The following is a 19545-nucleotide window of genomic DNA, read 5'->3' as shown; positions in this document are numbered from 1 at the left end:
CCTTTCTTGATTTCAGACCCATCCCACCATGGGACACCTTTAAAACCTCTCCAAAACACAACATCTTTCAGAAGGCCATCCCAGGTCTAGACAAGATCTGCCATTACTTTATATCTTGTGTGTACATTAACACGCTTCTTTAAGATCCTCAGCTAGAGGCCCAGTTTGACTACAGTTTTGGGTTGTGATTTCAGAGAATTCAGCAAATTTAAAGGGAATCTGTCAGCTCCAAAACTAGGCAGTGATGCAGAGTGAGAAAATATAATTTTTATCTTCATACTCGCTTGCGTTCCGACGCTGTGCTCCCACAAACCAACAGTAAAATGCATTGAGAAGACAGTGGACTCCCATGCTCAGGCACATAATGGAGAGGACTCTCAAAGAGGAGTCCTCTCAATGCATTTTACTGTTGGTTTGTCATAGCGCAGGATCAGATTGGAAGCGAGTATCAAGATAAATACTACATAGCCGGACTTGGCATCACTTAGGGGCCATTTTGTAAATGCAGCAGTCCCCTCCACCAGCGAGCAGGTGATTATCGGGAGGGAACCCTTCCTTCCTTACAGTCTTTTGCTGTACCGTCCCATGTAAAGGATCCTTTACACTATACACCGCTTACTCTAGTTTGGAGGGTGTTTTGAAGCTGACAGATTTGCCTCATTACCTTAGTGGCCACGGTAGAGGACAAGCCTGATCGGGTCGCTGTGGATGAGCTCTCGGTGTGTTGGTGATAGAAGAAAATTGTGGAGTCCTAAATTCCACCCCATTTGCCTATATTATCATGAGGGGAATATTTGAAGTCCGTTTTGCTTGAGTCTGCGTTGACTTACTTTATGCCACATTTATCAAATGTCACAGGTTGTTCTATAAATGTGTCTCATCCTTAAACCTTAAGACTGTTGTCTAGAAAAGCTACCCCAGTTTTCCTACCCCACCCTTCTACTGGAGGGAGATTGCAAAAAACATTATTATTTTTTTTGCTGCTTTTTAGAAAAGCCTCATTGATAAATCTGGAGTAAAACTCATTAACATGGCTAACCATGCTCACTTCCAAACCCATATTTCAAAAACTGGAGAGAGTGGTGTAAAAATAGAAAAAGGTGCAAAATGTTTGCACAAGTGAGGCCCAAAAACATGCAAAAAGCCCCATTTTGCAATTTTTTGAAGCCAGAATTCCGGAGTGAAGTATGATAAATCGGGGCCATAGTTGCTTGTTAAGATGGTGCCAAATCAATCAAGACTTCTTTTTCTCAGGGTATTTGTAGGAAGTGCCGGATCCAGGTTCTGGAGCGCGCCTCGGATCTTGTTGGTACTGTTTAGAAACAGCTCAAATCATTTGTTCCCTTTTTCTGTAGTAGAAGTTTCTAAGCGTCTGGCGCCAATGTGGGAGGGCTTGAATGGAAAATGCGGCTCATTTAGCCTCTGAGCAGAAGAGAGAACTGTAATTACTCAGGAACTGTTAACTCTTTGATCACGGCATTCTCATGCTATGATGGAGAAGAATCCAAGGAGATGAGAAGGCGTGAGAAAACTGATAGGCAAGAAACAGAAAGCTGATGAGAGTTACAGAGATTGCCAAGAAAATCTGAACTCCAGCACTGGAATCGGCACTCCTTGCGTAAACAGGAATATAAATTCTGGGAGGTCTCAAAATGTCTCACACGTTTCAAGTCTTAGGCTGTGACTAAGAATAGCTAAGAAACTATGATTACAGCATGAGACGTACTCAAACATTAACCACGACTCCCCATTGAGGGAAAACTATGTTGCAGGTGATCAGGGCAGTTTTATTTTACCTCTTGCATCATCTTTTCAAAGCCGATGCTACTTGGGTGGTGCTATTTCGGTTTCCTTATCCCCTGTATGGGCATAGCAATGGATAAAGGATAAAATTAGGGTGCCTCTCAGCCGCCACTAGGGGGAGCTTTGCATCATGATCATACATTGAACGCCATAATAACACAATATACAGTAAGCTTCCCTTAGTGGTGACGGCACACAGGCAGAATTTATTTTTTAACTTTGACTATCAAGGGAGTTTGGAGCTTTGTATCAGAATCTTGGACCTAAAAAATGACCAGGTTTTTCAGAAGATGAGTTCTTTATATGCTGCAGACCATCAGTGGTGGGTTTCAAGATCATATTTGTCATGTTGCACTCACGTAGAAGATAATTTAAGGTAGGGAAGGAAGAAGACAGAGCAGAGATGCTGGTAAAGACGTAGAACAGAAAAAGAGGAAGACCTTCTAGTAAATGATGGTAGGGGAGTAGCCAGGGAGTCTAAGAGGGCTTGAGAAGTATAGGAGGACTTGGACATGTCTAATGACCTGTCAACTATGTAGGTCTTAATCTTTCAAGGAGTATGTGTTACCTTCTAAGCATTGAATGCTGGATTAAAGAGCGAATATGGTGACGTCCACTTGCCTCGAGGGTGGACACATGACAGAGAACTGAGAATAGAAGAATCGTCCTTCGTCTGATCCATCATTTCAAGTAACTACTCAGCTTCAGTATGTGGATGATTGAGAAAACACGTAGATGTAGCATTGGGGAGTGCCAGCATTATCAAGACGCTGCTCACATCTTCAGCATTGTTTGTGTGAATAAGCTTGAGTTGAGAAGGTTTGGAAAGTCCCAAGCAAGAAACAGGATGCATGTCTCTACAGGATATTTTTGTCGAAATCTGATCTTAACCGCTTGGACTATGGCACTGTAGAAGTATCTATAGGTCCTCTGAACAAAGGGAAGCCTTGAGCCAGGGGGATTTCAAAGACGGTGACTGGTATATATGACTAGCTTTAAACCGGACTTCACATAATGATACTCGGCCTTAAATTATGACCTGTCCCTAGAAAAGAGACCTTTCAGTCCATGTGGCTACAGAGCACATGTCATGTTTCCTGTGGATAGATGCCTGATTGTCTTTTAAACCAAGGGCTGATGCGTCAAAATTTCAGACACTTAAGATTTTAAAAGAATGCTAAACACAAAAATGTAAAAAAAAAAAAAAAAAAATTCCCAGCAGTTCCTCCATTAATCTCTTCCTGCCCTCTGAACTTGTTTTGTCTCACAGTACATTTAAAACCGCAGTGTATATAGAGATCTCAGGAGCTCAACCGTGTCCTCCTCCTCCTCACAATGCTATGACTGGCTGTAAGACAACTGGCCGTAGCAGGAGCCTCCTCCCTCAGCAGTAGGCCAACATGGTTGTTAAAGGCTTTGGACACCTTGGGGGCAATGTTTTATTATTGCATTTTACTGATTTGGGGCTAAAAATCAATTGGTCGTTATAAAAAATTGCTAGCTGTTTTTGTGATACATTCGGTTAAAATCAGTCTATTTGCCGGCTGTCCCTCCATGTAAAGCCTCATCTCTGATCTCATAAACACCCATTTAAGGGTACTTTCACACTTGCGTTGTTTGATTCCGGCAGGCAGTTCTGTTGCCTGAACTGATCAGTCAGAAAAATGCATTGCAATACCGGATCCGTTTTTCCGGTCATCAGGCAAAACGGATCAGGTATTTATTTATTTTTCTCATTTTTAAAGGTCTGCGCATGCGCAGAACAGAAGGACGGATCCGGCATTCCGGTATTTTGAATGCCGGATCCGGCACTAATACATTCCTATGGAAAAAAATGATCCGGCATTCAGGCATGTCTTCAGTTTTTTTCGCCGGAGGTAAAACCGTAGCATGCTGCGGTTTTCTCTTTTGCCTGATCAGTCAAAATGACTGAACTGAAGACATTCTGATGCATCCTGAACGGATCGCTCTCCATTCAGAATGCATGGGGATATGCCTGATTAGTTATTTTCCGGTATAGAGCCCCTAGGACGGAACTCTATGCCGGAAAAGAAAAACGCTAATGTGAAAGTAGCCTAAGCCATGTTCTTAGCCGTTTGATAAGAGATAAGCTATAATAGGTGTTTATGAGGTCAGGAGATCAGAGATAAGGCTTCACCTGAGCCATCAGCTGACAGAACTCAAGAACAAGTCTGCAGAAAGACTGATTTTTAACTGCATGTATCACCAAAGCTGCTACATTTTATTTAATTTTTTTTAAATAAAGACTGACTGAAAAAATTATTCTAAGCCCAAAATTGCCCTGAGGGTGTCCCTAGCCTTTAAGCCCTGTCCCTTGAAGTACCCCAACCCACATGGCAGAATATGGAGCAGATCAGCAAGACTTTGTGCTCTCTGCAGAATTTCTTCAAGACTGTTTTAGGATCCTGCAGAATCACAAACAGTGGGGCCTAAAGTATCCCCGTTTCTTTCACCGGTCATTTCTAGATTTAGTGTTCCTTTAAGGAAAAAAATACAAATTATATCAGAAATGGGTATGAACGCAAGAGTTGCTGGTGGAGCCAACACATAGTCTTTGTAGCATAGTTGCTGCAGTTTTTGGTGAAAACCTTCTGCAAATGGGTTGTGGCTCCAGAAAAAAAAAGTTTTTTTCATACGAGGATAAGCTTGAAAAAGTTACACCAAGACTAAATCCTGCTATTGTATCGGTCTCGTAGTCATACTGCTAATTACAGTTTAATGGTTCCTGACTGATATGGTGTTGGCTATAATTGGTCAAAGCCATTAGCGGAGGAAGTTCATCGCAGGTTGGTCAGGACCACACATATACGGGTGACTGGATTTGGGGACAAGTGCGATAAATATAGGTTGTAAGTTGGTCTTGACACATAAATTATTCTGTAGTACAGAAAATAAAGTAGAATTTTCATCTCTGCTGCTCAGTACCCCGTCTGTGGTTAAAATGTAATATTCATTTATTTTTAATGTGGATAATTTCTAGGTGGGCTGAGAGAAAAGCTCAAGTAGGCATTCCACGGTGATAAGCATATTAGTGCCGGTGGGATAAGCATGGCTGTTCGGATTATACAAAGCGTCCGAAAGAAAATGAATTCTACGCGTAATAAAATAATCTCTTGATTTTCAGGTGTTTAAGGATAACTGTTGTCGGAGAGAGGTGCTTGCACTTCAGATGTACTGCAGGAATGAGAGCAGAGGCTGCAAGGAGCAAATAACACTAGGCACTTTATTGGTAAGCTGTAAATCAAAGCCTTGGGGTAAATATCGCTGCCATGTAATTACCGGTGGCTTCAGTACAAAGTGCACCGAATTCCATTTTTGTAACTGCAAACACAACCTTCCGTTAACCTCGCCTGCCCCATAAATAGCGGGACCCAATCAAGGTCTTGTTCTTTGCAGAGACGTTGGTTTCCTTGTCTTCCTCTTTTACTCCCTGATTTTCTTACTTTCTTTCTTCTTTATTTCCTTTCCTTCTTTCCTTACTTTTTCACTTCCTCCTTTTTTCTGCGTTTCTTCTATATCTATTGTCATCCTTCCCTTCTTTATTTTCCTTCCCTTTCTTACTTTTTTACCTTGTTTCCTTATCTACCTTCCTTCCACCTCCCTCCTTCTCCCATTACCCCGTGATTTCCTTTTTTTCCTTTCTTTTCTTCTTGCTTTCCTTTCTTTTCTTTCTCTTTCTTTTCTTTCCCACTTTACTTTCTTTTCTTTTTGCTTTCCTCTTGTTTTCTTGCTTCCCTCACCTTGATTCCTTCTTTCCTTCCTCCCATTCACTACTTCCCTCTTTCCTTTCCCACTCTCCTTTCTTTCTTTTTTGCTTCCTTTTCTTTCCTTCCTTTCCTTCCTGCTTGCCTCTCTGTGATTCCTTCTTTACTTCCTCCCATTCCCTTCTTCCCTCTTTGCTTTCCCACTCTCCTCCCTTCCTTTCTTTTCCTTCTGTTCCTCTTCTTTCCTTCCTTTCCCTTTCTTCCTTTCCTTCCTGCTTGCCTCTCTGTGATTCCTTCTTTACTTCCTCCCATTCCCTTCTTCCCTCTTTCCTTTCCCACTCTCCTCCCTTCCTTTCTTTCCCTTCTGTTCCCCTTCTTTCCTTCCTTTCCTTCCTGCTTGCCTCTCTGTGATTCCTTCTTTACTTCATTCCATTCCCTTCTTCCCTCTTTGCTTTCCCACTCTCCTCCCTTCCTTTTCCTTCTGTTCCCCTTCTTTCCTTCCTTTCCCTTTCTTCCTTTCCTTCCTGCTTGCCTCTCTGTGATTCCTTCTTTACTTCCTCCCATTCCCTTCTTCCCTCTTTGCTTTCCCACTCTCCTCCCTTCCTTTCTTTTCCTTCTGTTCCTCTTCTTTCCTTCCTTTCCCTTTCTTCCTTTCCTTCCTGCTTGCCTCTCTGTGATTCCTTCTTTACTTCCTCCCATTCCCTTCTTCCCTCTTTCCTTTCCCACTCTCCTCCCTTCCTTTCTTTCCCTTCTGTTCCCCTTCTTTCCTTCCTTTCCTTCCTGCTTGCCTCTCTGTGATTCCTTCTTTACTTCATTCCATTCCCTTCTTCCCTCTTTCCTTTCCCACTCTCCTTCCTTTCTTTTCCTTCTGTTCCCCTTCTTTTCTTCCTTTCCTTCCTGCTTGCCTCTTTGTGATTCCTTCTTTACTTCCTCCCATTCCCTTCTTTCCTCTTTCCTTTCCCACTCTCCTTCCTTTCTTTTCCTTCTGTTCCCCTTCTTTTCTTCCTTTCCTTCCTGCTTGCCTCTTTGTGATTCCTTCTTTACTTCCTCCCATTCCCTTCTTTCCTCTTTTCTTTCCCACTCTCCTTCCTTTCTTTTCCTTCTGTTCCCCTTCTTTCCTTCCTTTCCTTCCTGCTTGCCTCTCTGTGATTCCTTCTTTACTTCCTCCCATTCCCTTCCACCCTTATTTTCCCTGTCCTTTCTTTCTTTTGTCCCTTCCTTCCCTTCTTCTCTTCCTACCTCTCACATTGTCATATGAGGTCAGAAATTCCTCCTCCCAACAGCGCAGTCGTTTCATTCAACCCTGTAAACTGCAGCCCTATATCCATTTGAAAATGAGGGAAGAAAGGAACTAGTACATCAATGAAACACTAAGCGACACCCTAAACCTTTGGGAAATGTTATCGGTCTATCCCCAGAATCGGATCGGTTACATTACCAAGAACTGTGGCCTCTACATTTACAGAATGGACAATGAGCCAGTCCCATATAGATGGGATTACCAAGGAATTATTAATGGAAGTAATGAGGAGCCGCTCCACCTGCGCCCGATGCTGATTAGACGCAGCTCTGGCGATTACCATTACGTCACAGAACCCTATGCCACGTTAAAGCCAGATGACTGCAGACCCCATAGCAGTCCTTTACGTGACCCTCTTCCAACCTCCGTATACATTGGGGGGATATTAGTGCAACTCTGCTTTTCCTTTGCACTGGTTCTGATAAATCTCCCCCATTGTGATAGAAAAAAAACCACCCTGACATAGAGATCACATTTCTTTGGAGAGATACAATGTTTCTCACATATTTAACATAAATATTAAGCTATTTTGAGCACCTAATGCCAAGTAGCTGCTGCCAAGGCATGTAGGAATTTATAGTTCCACATAAGCTTGTGAGTCACTCGTTCGCCTTTCTGGAGTCAATGGAGGGGCGGCTTTAAGGAACCAGCTGCCATTTAGAAAGCTTTCTGACATCAGTCCTGTAAAGGGACTCGCCCTCCGACCTGCTGACACATGGTACATGTCTTTATCCTCAAGAGTTGGCGCGGCGGTATCCTTTTCACGGTGAGAAAATTAATGACGTCATGCAGTTTATGGAAATCCAGTAAAAAGAGATTAGACAGGTGGCAAACTGTGTGACTGGTTTATAATGTTATTTCTGCCTCTTTTATCTTAGATACACTTAAAAAGTGATTGTCAGTTTGAAGAACTTTCCTGTCCTCGGGCCGACTGCAAAGAGAAAGTCATTCGTAAGGATCTCAGCGACCACATAGAGAAGACATGCAAATACAGAGAAACGCCCTGTCAGTACTGCAAGAACCAAGTGCCGCTGGTCGAAATGCAGGTAAAGTCGTAAGACGACGCAAACGGCCTCCTGCAACTTTGTTTGTGAAGATTCAATTTGTATCTTCGTCTCCATCTGGTGCAATGTGTCATCCCTCTCGCCAAAGTAAAGTCTTTCTTGTTCCGTCACATTGTCTTTTATACGTTTTTCCTTTAGTTTTCTTGAAGTTGCGTGCATTCTTGTGCATCCCGCTAGCTCAGTGAGAGGGACCTAAACAAGTCTGTGCACCGCAGAGCCGCTATGTATTAATATCGCTGATAGAACTTCATGCGAATACTTTTCTGCCTATAGATACATGTAAGGCTACTTTCACACCAGCGGTTTTGCTGGATCCGTCATGGATCAGAGAAAAATCGCTCACGTCACGATAATACAACCGTCTGCATCCGTTATGAAAGGATCCGGTTGTATTATCTTTAAAATAGCCATGACATAATCCGTCATGAACACCATTGAAAGTCAATGGCGGACGGATCCGTTTTCTATTGTGTCCGAGAAAACAGATCCGTCTCCATTGACTTACATTGTGAGTCTTGCTCCGTACCACATCGCGGACAGAATGGGGACGCAACCAAACGGAACGTAATGCATTCTGGCGCATTCCGTTTAGTTCATTTCAGTTTTGTCCCCATTGACAATGAATGGAGATAATACGGACGCGTTTGAGATCCGTCATAGGAGAAAGGGAAAACGCTAATGTGAAAGTAGCCTAAGGAGGTGGTCGACCAAACAGGAAATACAGCGATTGCTATGCAGGGGCCGACTGGGACTAAAAATCAGCTCTGGAAGTATCACCCCCTTGCTCCTAGTACTAAACTGAAAATGGCGACGAACAGTATGCAAAGTTTAGCTTTAGGCTGATTTCACATCACTGTTTCATTTTCCGTTCTTATGATCCGTCAGAAGAACCGGAAAAAAAAAAAAACTGATCCTGTTGCATCCGTTATGCACAATCTTGCATCTGTTTTAGGGTCCATTCACACATCCACGGATCTGCAAAACACAGACAGCGGCAAGGTGAGTTCCGCATTTTGCGGACCGCACATTGCCGGCACTAAGAGAATATGCCTATTCTTGTCCGCTATTGCGGACAAGAATAGGACATGTTCTATTTTTTTTCAGGATTGGAATTGCAGACCCGGAAGTGCGGGTCCGCAATTCCGATCGCGGCCACACGTCGTGCGGCCCCATAGAAATGTATGGGTCTGCAATTCCGTTCCGCAAAATGGGGAATGGAATTGCGGACGGGTGAATGGACCCTTAGCCTGAGATCCGTTTTTTTTAAGATGGGGGGGGGGGGGGGGGGGGAGGTACTGCATGCAGGACTTTTATTTTTTATTTATTTTTTTGGCTAAAACGGATACAAAATGTGCATAATAGATGCAACATGTTTATTTTTATTTTTTTTGTTCTTCTGATGGATCAGAAGCACGGAAAATGAAGCGATGATGTGAAACCAGCCTTACTTGGTCACTACTCGGACCTTAAAGGGGTCGGCCCATCCCTACAGGAGTTATGGAAGCAGTGTGGCTTATTTTGCTGTGCTGTTTGCATAGCTCCCATTCACTAGCCAGCCCACTCGAATGTTTCCCTAAGCCCGGCCACCTAGGGTTGGCAACCCCTAAAAAACGCATTCAGGCCCCAGATCAGACTACTCAATTTACCACACAGACACTACAAAAAGTAGATACAATACACTCACACACTGCTTAAAGGCTATGTACACCTTTGGGGCAATTGTTATGATTGCATTGTACTTTATTATTTATTAAAAATGTTTTAGTTGAGTTGTTTTTGAGCTACAAGGATTAAAAATCAGTCTGTTTGCAGAGTATCACTGTTCAGTCCCATCAGCTGTCAGCTCATGTGAAGCCTAATCTCTGATCTCCTGACCTCACCAACACTCATTTAAGCTATATTTCTATCCGTTTCATAAGAGTTTAGCTATAATGAGTGTTGGTGAGGTCAGGAGACCAGAGATGAGGCTTCACATGAGCTGACAGCTGATGGGACTGGAAAGTCATACTCTGCAAACAGACTGATTTTTAATCCTTGTATCTCAAAAACAACTTAACATTTTTAATAAAGACCAACTAAAAAAAATCATTTAAGTGCAATCGTGAAAAGAATTGCCCAGAAGGTGTCCATAGCCTTTAAAGCACACCACTAGCAAGCATCCCACAGCTCTCCAGTGCCCCCCCCCCCCCACACATTACTTACAATAATGACTGCCCCTATGCCCCTTATAACTATGATGTTGCAAAAGGTCCTGCACCCTGTTACATAGTTAATACGGTTAAAAAAAGACAAACGTCCATGAAGTTCAACCAAGGGATCGGTGGGGATGCGAATCCCAGAAGGAAGTGAGACTCAGATTTCTACACGTTCAATAGCATTAATGTTTTTTACTTTTAAGAATTCGTCTAAACTAGGGGTGCACCGAAATGAAAATTCTGGTCCGAAACCGAAAATTCAGGATACCCCTTGACCAAAACCGAAACCGAAACTGCCTTTTTGCCCAAATACTTTTAAAAGACCCCCCACCCCATAACAGTGCCATCCACAGACCCCCCCACCTCATAACAGTGCCATCCACAGACCCCCACCCACCCCATAACAGTGCCATCCACAGACCCCCACCCACCCCATAACAGTGCCATCCACAGACCCCCCACCCACCCCATAACAGTGCCATCCACAGACCCCCACCCACCCCATAACAGTGCCATCCACAGACCACCACCCACCCCATAACAGTGCCATCCACAGACCCCCCCACCTCATAACAGTGCCATCCACAGACCCCCACCCACCTCATAACAGTGCCATCCACAGACCCCCACCCACCCCACAACAGTGCCATCCACAGACCCCCACCCACCCCACAACAGTGCCATCCACAGACCCCCACCCACCCCATAACAGTGCCATCCACAGACCCCCACCCACCCCATAACAGTGCCATCCACAGACCCCCCCCCCCCCCCCATTGTACAATTAATAGAAAATAGCGGGGAGGGACTGGGAGGAGGAGCTGGGGGCCGGTGCGTTCACTGTGCTCCGGCCCCCAGCTCCAGTAGTTATAAAAAGTGTGCAATTAATACGGATTCTATTCATGAGGCCCCCTCTACGCACATCCTACTCACAGGGCTGTTATCTTAATGCTGGCCGAAAATGCACCTAATCCATTTCGGCCGATATTTGTACATATCGGCAGAAAATAGCGGGGAGGGACTGGGAGGAGGAGCTGGGGGCCGGTGCGTTCACTATGCTCCGGCCCCCAGCTCCAGTAGTTATAAAAAGTGTGCAATTAATACGGATTCTATTCATGAGGCCCCCTCTGCAGTAGAACATTCAATATAGCCACATCCTACTCACAGGGCTGTTATCTTAATGCTGGCCGGCCGGGCAGACGAGCGGCAGCGTCACGACTGACGTCACATGCCTGCGCCGCCTCCTTCATTCAGAAAGTAGGCCGGGCACATGACGTCAGTCGTGACGCTGCCGCTCGTCTGCCCGGCCGGCCAGCATTAAGATAACAGCCCTGTGAGTAGGATGTGGCTATATTGAATGTTCTACTGCAGAGGGGGCCTCATGAATAGAATCCGTATTAATTGCACACTTTTTATAACTACTGGAGCTGGGGGCCGGAGCATAGTGAACGCACCGGCCCCCAGCTCCTCCTCCCAGTCCCTCCCCGCTATTTTCTGCCGATATGTACAAATATCGGCCGAAATGGATTAGGTGCATTTTCGGCCGATATTTTCGGCTGCCGGAATTTCGGTGCACCCCTAGTCTAAACCCTTTTTGAAACTGTCCACTGTTCCTGCTGTGACCACGTCCTGAGGAAGTCTGTTCCTATTTATCACAGTTCTTACAGTAAAGAGGCTTTGACGCTTCCGGAGACTGAACTTTTTCCTCTCCAATCGGAGGCAGCGCTCCCTTGTCTATTGAGCACATTTTACATGGAACAGTTTTTCACCGTATTTTTTGTATGGCCCATTTATATACTTGTACAGGTTAATCATGTCCCCCCTTAGACGTCTCTTCTCAAGACTAAATAAATTCAATTCTTTTAATCTTTCTTTATAACTAAGACCCTCCAGCCCCTTATCAGTTTAGTCGCTCTCCTCTGTAGTTTTTCCAGCTGCAGAGCGTCCTTTCTATGGACTGGTGCCCAGAACTGAACTGCATTCCAGATGAGGCCGCACCAACGCTTTGTAAAGTGGTAATATTACATCCCTGCCCCGCGAGTCCATGCCTCTTTTAATGCATGAAAATATCCTGGTGGCCTCAGAAGCAGCTGATTGACATTGTGCTGTAATTTAATCTACCATCTACAAGGACAACCAAATCCTTCCCTATACATGACTCTCCCAGTGTTACATCCCCCTAGGACATATGAAGCACAGAGATTATTACTAACAAGATGCAGAACTTTACATTTGTCCACATTGAACCTCATTTGCCAAGTTGATGCCCAATCACTCAGATTGTCCCAGTCCGCTTGTAGTTTGTAGTTTCTCTTGGACCATATCTACAGTTAGCTAATTGAGTATATTACTGGATGTACCAACAGACCAGACGCCACAGATATCAGCTCCTTTCTCTTCTTTTGTATATACAGAGCTAAAAAAAACATTTAGTAACTCTGCCTTTTCCTTATCTTCAGTGACTACCCCCCCCCCCCCTTTACCATTATTTAGGGGACCTACCTGCTCTAGGTTTTTTAGCATTTACAGACGTGGACAAAATTGTTGGTACCCTTTGGTCAATGAAAGAAAAAGTCACAATGGTCACAGAAATAACTTTAATCTGACAAAAGTAATAATAAATTAAAATTCTATAAATGTTAACCAATGAAAGTCAGACATTGTTTTTCAACCATGCTTCAACAGAATTATGTAAAAAAATAAACTCATGAAACAGGCATGGACAAAAATGATGGTACCCCTAGAAAACACAGAACATAATGTGACCAAAGGGACATGTTAATTCAAGGTGTGTCCACTAATTAGCATCACAGGTGTCTACAACCTTGTAATCAGCCATTGGGCCTATATATATGGCTCCAGGTAATCACTGTGTTGTTTGGTGATATGGTGTGTACCACACTCGACATGGACCAGAGGAAGCAAAGGAAAGAGCTGTCTCAAGAGATCAGAAAGAAAATTATAGACAAGCATGTTAAAGGTAAAGGCTATAAGACCATCTCCAAGCAACTAGATGTTCCTGTGAGTACAGTTGCACATATTATTCATAAGTTTAAGATCCATGGGACTGTAGCCAACCTCCCTGGACGTGGCCGCAGGAGGAAAATTGATGACAAATCTAAGAGACGGATAATCCGAATGGTAACAAAAGAGCCTAGAAAGACTTCTAAAGAGATTCAAGGTGAACTTCATGCTCAAGGAACATCAGTGTCAGATCGCACCATCCGTCGTTGTTTGAGCCAAAGTGGACTACATGGGAGACGACCAAGGAGGACACCATTGTTGAAAACGAATCATAAAAAAGCAAGACTGGAATATGCCAAACTACATGTTGACAAGCCACAAAGCTTCTGGGAGAATGTCCTGTGGACAGATGAGACAAAAATCGAAGTTTTTGCCAAGGCACATCAGCTGTATGTTCACAGACGAAAAAATGAAGCATATCAAGAAAAGAACACTGTCCCTACTGTGAAACATGGAGGAGGCTCTGTTATGTTCTGGGGCTGCTTTGCTGCGTCTGGCACAGGGTGTCTTGAATCTGTGCAGGGTACAATGAAATCTCAAGACTATCAAGGAATTCTAGAGAGAAATGTACTAGCCAGTGTCAGAAAGCTTGGTCTCAGTCGCAGGTCATGGGTCTTGCAACAGGACAATGACCCAAAACACACCGCTAAAAACACCCAAGAATGGCTAAGAGGAAAAAATTGGACTATTCTAAAGTGGCCTTCTATGAGCCCTGACCTCAATCCTATTGAGCATCTTTGGAAGGAGCTGAAACATGCAGTCTGGAAAAGGCACCCTTCAAACCGGACACAACTGGAGCAGTTTGCTCATGAGGAGTGGGCCAAAATACCTGCTGAGAGGTGCAGATGTCTCATTGACAGTTACAGGAAGCGTTTGATTGCAGTGATTGCCTCAAAAGGTTGCGCAACAAAATATTAAGTTAGGGGTACCATCATTTTTGTCCATGCCTGTTTCATGAGTTTATTTTTTTACATAATTCTGTTGAAGCATGGTTGAAAAACAATGTCTGACTTTCATTGGTTAACATTTATAGAATTTTAATTTATTATTACTTTTGTCAGATTAAAGTTATTTCTGTGACCATTGTGACTTTTTCTTTCATTGACCAAAGGGTACCAACAATTTTGTCCACGTCTGTATATATTGAAAGAATTTTTGGGGATTTTTTGTGCTCTCTTTTGCTACCTGCTGTTTGTTTTGTATTTTTGCTAATTTTATCTCCTTTTTACAGATTTTATTAAGCCCTTTGTAATCTTCAAACGCTACAGCTGACCCCTCAGATTTGTATTTTTTTAAATGCTCTCTTTTTGTCTTTGCCATTTTTGCAGTAGCTGTAAGCCATGGGGGGTTTAATTTTAGCCGTTTATACTTGTTACCTAAAGGAATACATTTTTTAGTGCAATTACTCAATGTGGATTTGAAGCTCTCCCATTTATCCTCAGTATTATTATGTGACAGTAGCTGCCCCCAGTCTATGCCCTGAAATGCTGCCCTCAACCCGGGGAAATTAGCCTTTTTGAAATTCAGTGTCTTTGCTTTGCCCGACAGAGTTTGCTTCTTATGGTTTAGGGGGAATATAATTATCTTGTGGTCACAATTACCTAGTGTTTCTCGAACAGTAACATTACCAACAAGCTCTGCATCATTAGAGATTACCAGATCCAACAGAGCATCGCGCCCAGTGGGAGCTTCTACAGACTGGCCCATAAAGTGGTCCTGCAGCAAGTTGAGGAATTTTACCCCCTTTGAGGCAGAACAATGACCCCAGTCAATGTCTGGGAAGTTAAAATCTTTCATTATGACCACTGTACCAGCCTGTGCAGCCCGCTCTATTTGGTTATACAGTTGCCTTTCTATCTCTTCTGTGATGTTAGGGGGTCTATAGATTACACCAAGTATTATTTTTTCAGTGTTTGTATCCCTTTGAACTACCACCCATAAGGTTTCCACATCCTCACCCACAATCGCCTCTTTCCCACTTGTCTTCAGATCACTCCTCACATACAGGCTCACGCCACCACCTTTTCTATTGACCCGGTCTTTCCTAAATAGTGTAAAACCCTCAATATTAACAGCCCAGTCATGTGAAGAGTCCAGTCATGTCTCAGCCCTTCCAACTGTGCAAAATTAAGTAAACACCACTGCACCATGATTTGCATAGAACTGCATTAATTCTAGAGCCGTTCTGTGCAAATTTTTGTAAAATAGCAGCAGTTTTGCCCTGATTTTGCACAAACGACTGCATTTTAACAATGGCGGGACACTTGTATTGGGGATCTGTCTAGTAGGGCACATTGCAATTCTCGTCAAGTTGCTAGGCAGTGTGATATACCACAGCCTGCAAAATACCCTGAGACCAGTCAGTGATTCGTAACAGTTGCTATAGGGGGGGGGGGGGTGTAATAATTTATCAAGGAATGGCATCAGAGGTATGCGTGAAAAATGCAGATTTAAAGGGGAAGTGCACAGGCTTTAGATACATGTTTGTTGCATGCATTCACTTCCATCCGACTTTATTCTTTGAATGGAGTGATTTGCAGTCTGAAGGATGCTGTGGCTAGTAGCCATTTTTGAGAGATTTTATTATTATTTTGGTGACCCGATAGCATTATTTTTTTTATTTTTTTTTAGTGACTGTTTTATGCAGTCTTATAACTGTGTGTTACTTTTTGCCTTTTGCAGGAACATGAAGATATAGATTGCCCGTCAGTCGTGGTGTCCTGTCCGCATAAATGCAGTGTAAAAAGTTTATTGAGAAGTGAGGTAGGTGCATTGCTGTGGATATGGAGGCCATGTCTTCTGTAGTTTTTGTGTCAGGCACCTGTATACGCACTTGAGGGATGTAAATCTCTTAAGGCAATCACTTTCTGTAGCGGAGGCTGGTGGCTTCTTATGCTCCCCTTCCCCCTGAGCGTATGAAGCGACAGCTGGTGGTAGGGGTCCAGGAGATAAAGGGGGTCACGTTCTGACTGTTCGGAGATTTGACATTTCTGAATTTGAGTTTTTCCATGCTCGGCATGCTGTTCACTTGAATCGAGCAGTGTCGCCATAACCGAGACAAGCAGGGCTAAATCAGCAGTGCAACCGCTTATTATCAGACTTGTCGGGTCCTTCACATTGGTTCAACAAATGTAAGATTCTCTGTACAATGTATTGTTAACACCAAAGAGAATAACTATTGCTGGCCATTACTAGACTGTACAGGAGATCTGACCACAGTGACGCCCCTTCTCTGACATCACTTCCTGCTCTGCAGCTATTGGCTGAAGCTGCACCTTACAGACTTCCTGTTCTGCCCGCCCACTACAGGCACTCCTTCTATACTTTGTGACGCTGTGTTTGCATTGTTGTCTTACAAACCTTTTTGGGGAATTTTTCACAAATATAAAATTTTCATTTCCTCCCTCTCCAGCTGAATTCTCATTTATTAGAATGTGTGAACGCCCCCAGCACCTGCAGTTTTAAACGCTATGGCTGCAGTTTTAAGGTCAGTATTCCTGTATTTCTTTTTGGGTTACATCCTCAGTTTCTCATTAATGAAATGCCCCCAAAGTTAATTGGCTTGTCCAGCTGTATTACATTTATTTTTTGTATTTTTTTTTTTTTAAGATTTGATTCACATTGGGTTAAAAATAATTAAAAAAAAACACAGTATTCCGTCTCGCTGTTTACCTGCTGCTGCTGTTTTGATGCATACCAGTTCCTGCAGCTCTCCACTTCCTGGTCCTGGAAGTGCATGGCGATTCCTGCTCAGCCAATCACTGGCCATAGTGGTGACCCGCCTCAGTCTGTGATTGGCTGAGCTGGTCTTGCTGGAACTGGAGAGCAGCGGGAAATGGTGGAACAGCAAGAGGGGATTGGTGTGGGGGAGCAATATATATATATACTGCTAAAATGAGTTTTGTGGTGTGTTGGAAATATAGGAGATATCAGCAGTAAGGCCTCATTCACACGTCAGTGTTTTGTCAGTGATTTCCATCAGTGATTTTGAGCCAAAACCAGGATTGGAGCCTTCACAGACATAAGGTATGAGGGAAAGATCTGCACCTGTTCTGTGTTTAGAGCTGCACCTGGTTTTGACTCAAAATCACTGATGGAAATCACTGACCAAACACTGACGTGTGAATGAGGCATAAGAGCTTGTTCACATCAGCATTGAGACAGCTTGCCTGTTATCCCATAATATAGTGCAGGTTATTGTAGTGATTGGAGATGTCTTTCTTGGGGTTGGAGTCACTGATGTCATAGAGATTATTTGATCAGGTGAGCAGTAATGAGTGGCTTTTTTTTTTTTTTTTAGCAGACCTCCAGCTGATCACAAACTGAATATAGTTTTTAATGGCAATTGTGGTTTACCCTATTTTTTTTTATAAATAACTCTTAAATGTCCTCATGTAAGCAAAACACATGCTAAATGTTATAATACAGCTGAATATAACTACTATAATACTGCCTCCTATGTACAAGAATATAACTACTATAATACTGGTCCTATGTACAAGAATATAACTACTATAATACTGCCTCCTATGTACAAGGATATAACTACTATAATACTGCTCCTATGTACAAGAATATAACTACTATAATACTGCCTCCTATGTACAAGAATATAACTACTATAATACTGCCTCCTATGTACAAGAATATAACTACTATAATACTGCCTCCTATGTACAAGAATATAACTACTAGAATACTGCCTCCTATGTACAAGAATATAACTACTAGAATACTGCCTCCTATGTACAAGAATATAACTACAATAATACTGCCTCCTATGTACTAGAATATAACTACTATAATACTGCCTCCTATGTACAAGAATATAACTACTATAATACTGCCTCCTATGTACAAGGATATAACTACTATAATACTGCTCCTATGTACAAGAATATAACTACTATAATACTGCTCCTATGTACAAGAATATAACTACTATAATACTGCTCCTATGTGCAAGAATATAACTACTATAATACTGCCTCCTATGTACTAGAATATAACTACTATAATACTGCCTCCTATGTACTAGAATATAACTACTATAATACTGCCTCCTATGTACAAGAATATAACTACTATAATACTGCTCCTATGTACAAGAATATAACTACTATAATACTGCCTCCTATGTACAAGAATATAGCTACTATAATACTGCTCCTATGTACAAGAATATAAGCTACTATAATACTGCTCTCCTATGTACAAGAATATAACTACTATAATACTGCCTCCTATGTACAAGAATATAACTACTATAATATGCCTCCTATGTACATGAATATAACTACTATAATACTGCCTCCTATGTACATGAATATAACTACTATAATACTGCCTCCTATGTACAAGAATATAACTACTATAATACTGCTCCTATGTACAAGAATATAACTACTCTAATACTGCTCCTCTTGTACCAAGAATATCAACGCTCATAATACTGCTTTACTCTGTACAAGAATATAACTTGCTATAATACTGCTCCTATGTACAAGATCTAACTGCATTAATACTGGCCTCCTAGTACAAGAATATAACTTCCTATAATACTGCCTCCTATGTACAAGAGTATAACTCCTATAATACTGCCTCCTATGTACAAGATATAACTACTATAATACTGCTCTATGTCAAGAATATAACTGCTATAATACTGCCTCTATGTACAAGAATATAACTACTATATACTGCCTCCTATGTACAAGAATATAACTACTATTAACCTGCTCCTATATACAAGAATATAACTCCTATAATACTGCTCCTATGTACAGAATATAACTACTATAATACTGCCCTATTGTACAAGAATATAACTACTATAATACTGCCTCCTATGTACAAGATATAAACTACTATAATCTAGCTCCTATGTACAAGAATATACTCCTATAATACTGCTCCTATGTACAGGAATATAATGCTATAATACTGCCTCCTAGGTACAAGAATATAACTACTATAATACTGCCTCCTATGTGACAAGAGTATAACTACTATAATACTGCTCCTATGTACAAGAATAAACTACTATAATACTGCTCCTATGTACAAGAATATAACTGCTATAATACTGCTCCTATGTACAAGAATATAACTACTATAATACTGCCTCCTATGTACACGAGTATAACTACTATAATACTGCTCCTATGTACAAGAACTATAACTACTATAATACTGCTCCTATGTACAAGAATATAATGCTATAATACTGCCTCCTATGTACAAGAATATAACTACTATAATACTGCCTCCTATGTACAAGAATATAACTACTATAATACTGCTCCTATATACAAGATATAACTACATAATACTGCTCCTATGACAAGAATATAACTACTATAATACTGCTCCTATGTACAAGAATATACTACTATAATACTGCCTCCTATGTACAAGAATATAACTACTATAAT

General features: G+C 42.1%; 1 protein-coding gene across 7 annotated transcripts in view; it reads left to right on the top strand.

Annotated features, from left to right (window-relative positions):
* The window catches only part of LOC122922119 (TNF receptor-associated factor 3-like), a 107804-nt gene that overhangs the window by 77066 nt on the left and 11193 nt on the right, over nucleotides 1–19545 (top strand). For all 7 annotated transcript variants that reach the window (XM_044272602.1, XM_044272605.1, XM_044272599.1 and 4 more), the window contains 4 exons: nucleotides 4949–5053; nucleotides 7707–7874; nucleotides 15794–15874; nucleotides 16524–16598. In XM_044272602.1, the coding sequence (XP_044128537.1) occupies nucleotides 4949–5053; nucleotides 7707–7874; nucleotides 15794–15874; nucleotides 16524–16598 (429 nt within the window). The remainder of the gene's footprint in view (nucleotides 1–4948; nucleotides 5054–7706; nucleotides 7875–15793; nucleotides 15875–16523; nucleotides 16599–19545) is intronic.

The sequence above is a fragment of the Bufo gargarizans genome, chromosome 11 (genome assembly GCF_014858855.1).
Source record: "Bufo gargarizans isolate SCDJY-AF-19 chromosome 11, ASM1485885v1, whole genome shotgun sequence".
Taxonomy (NCBI): Eukaryota; Metazoa; Chordata; class Amphibia; order Anura; family Bufonidae; genus Bufo; species Bufo gargarizans.
The sequence above is the reverse complement of the archived record's forward strand: the minus strand, read 5'-3'. Positions and strand labels throughout refer to the sequence as shown.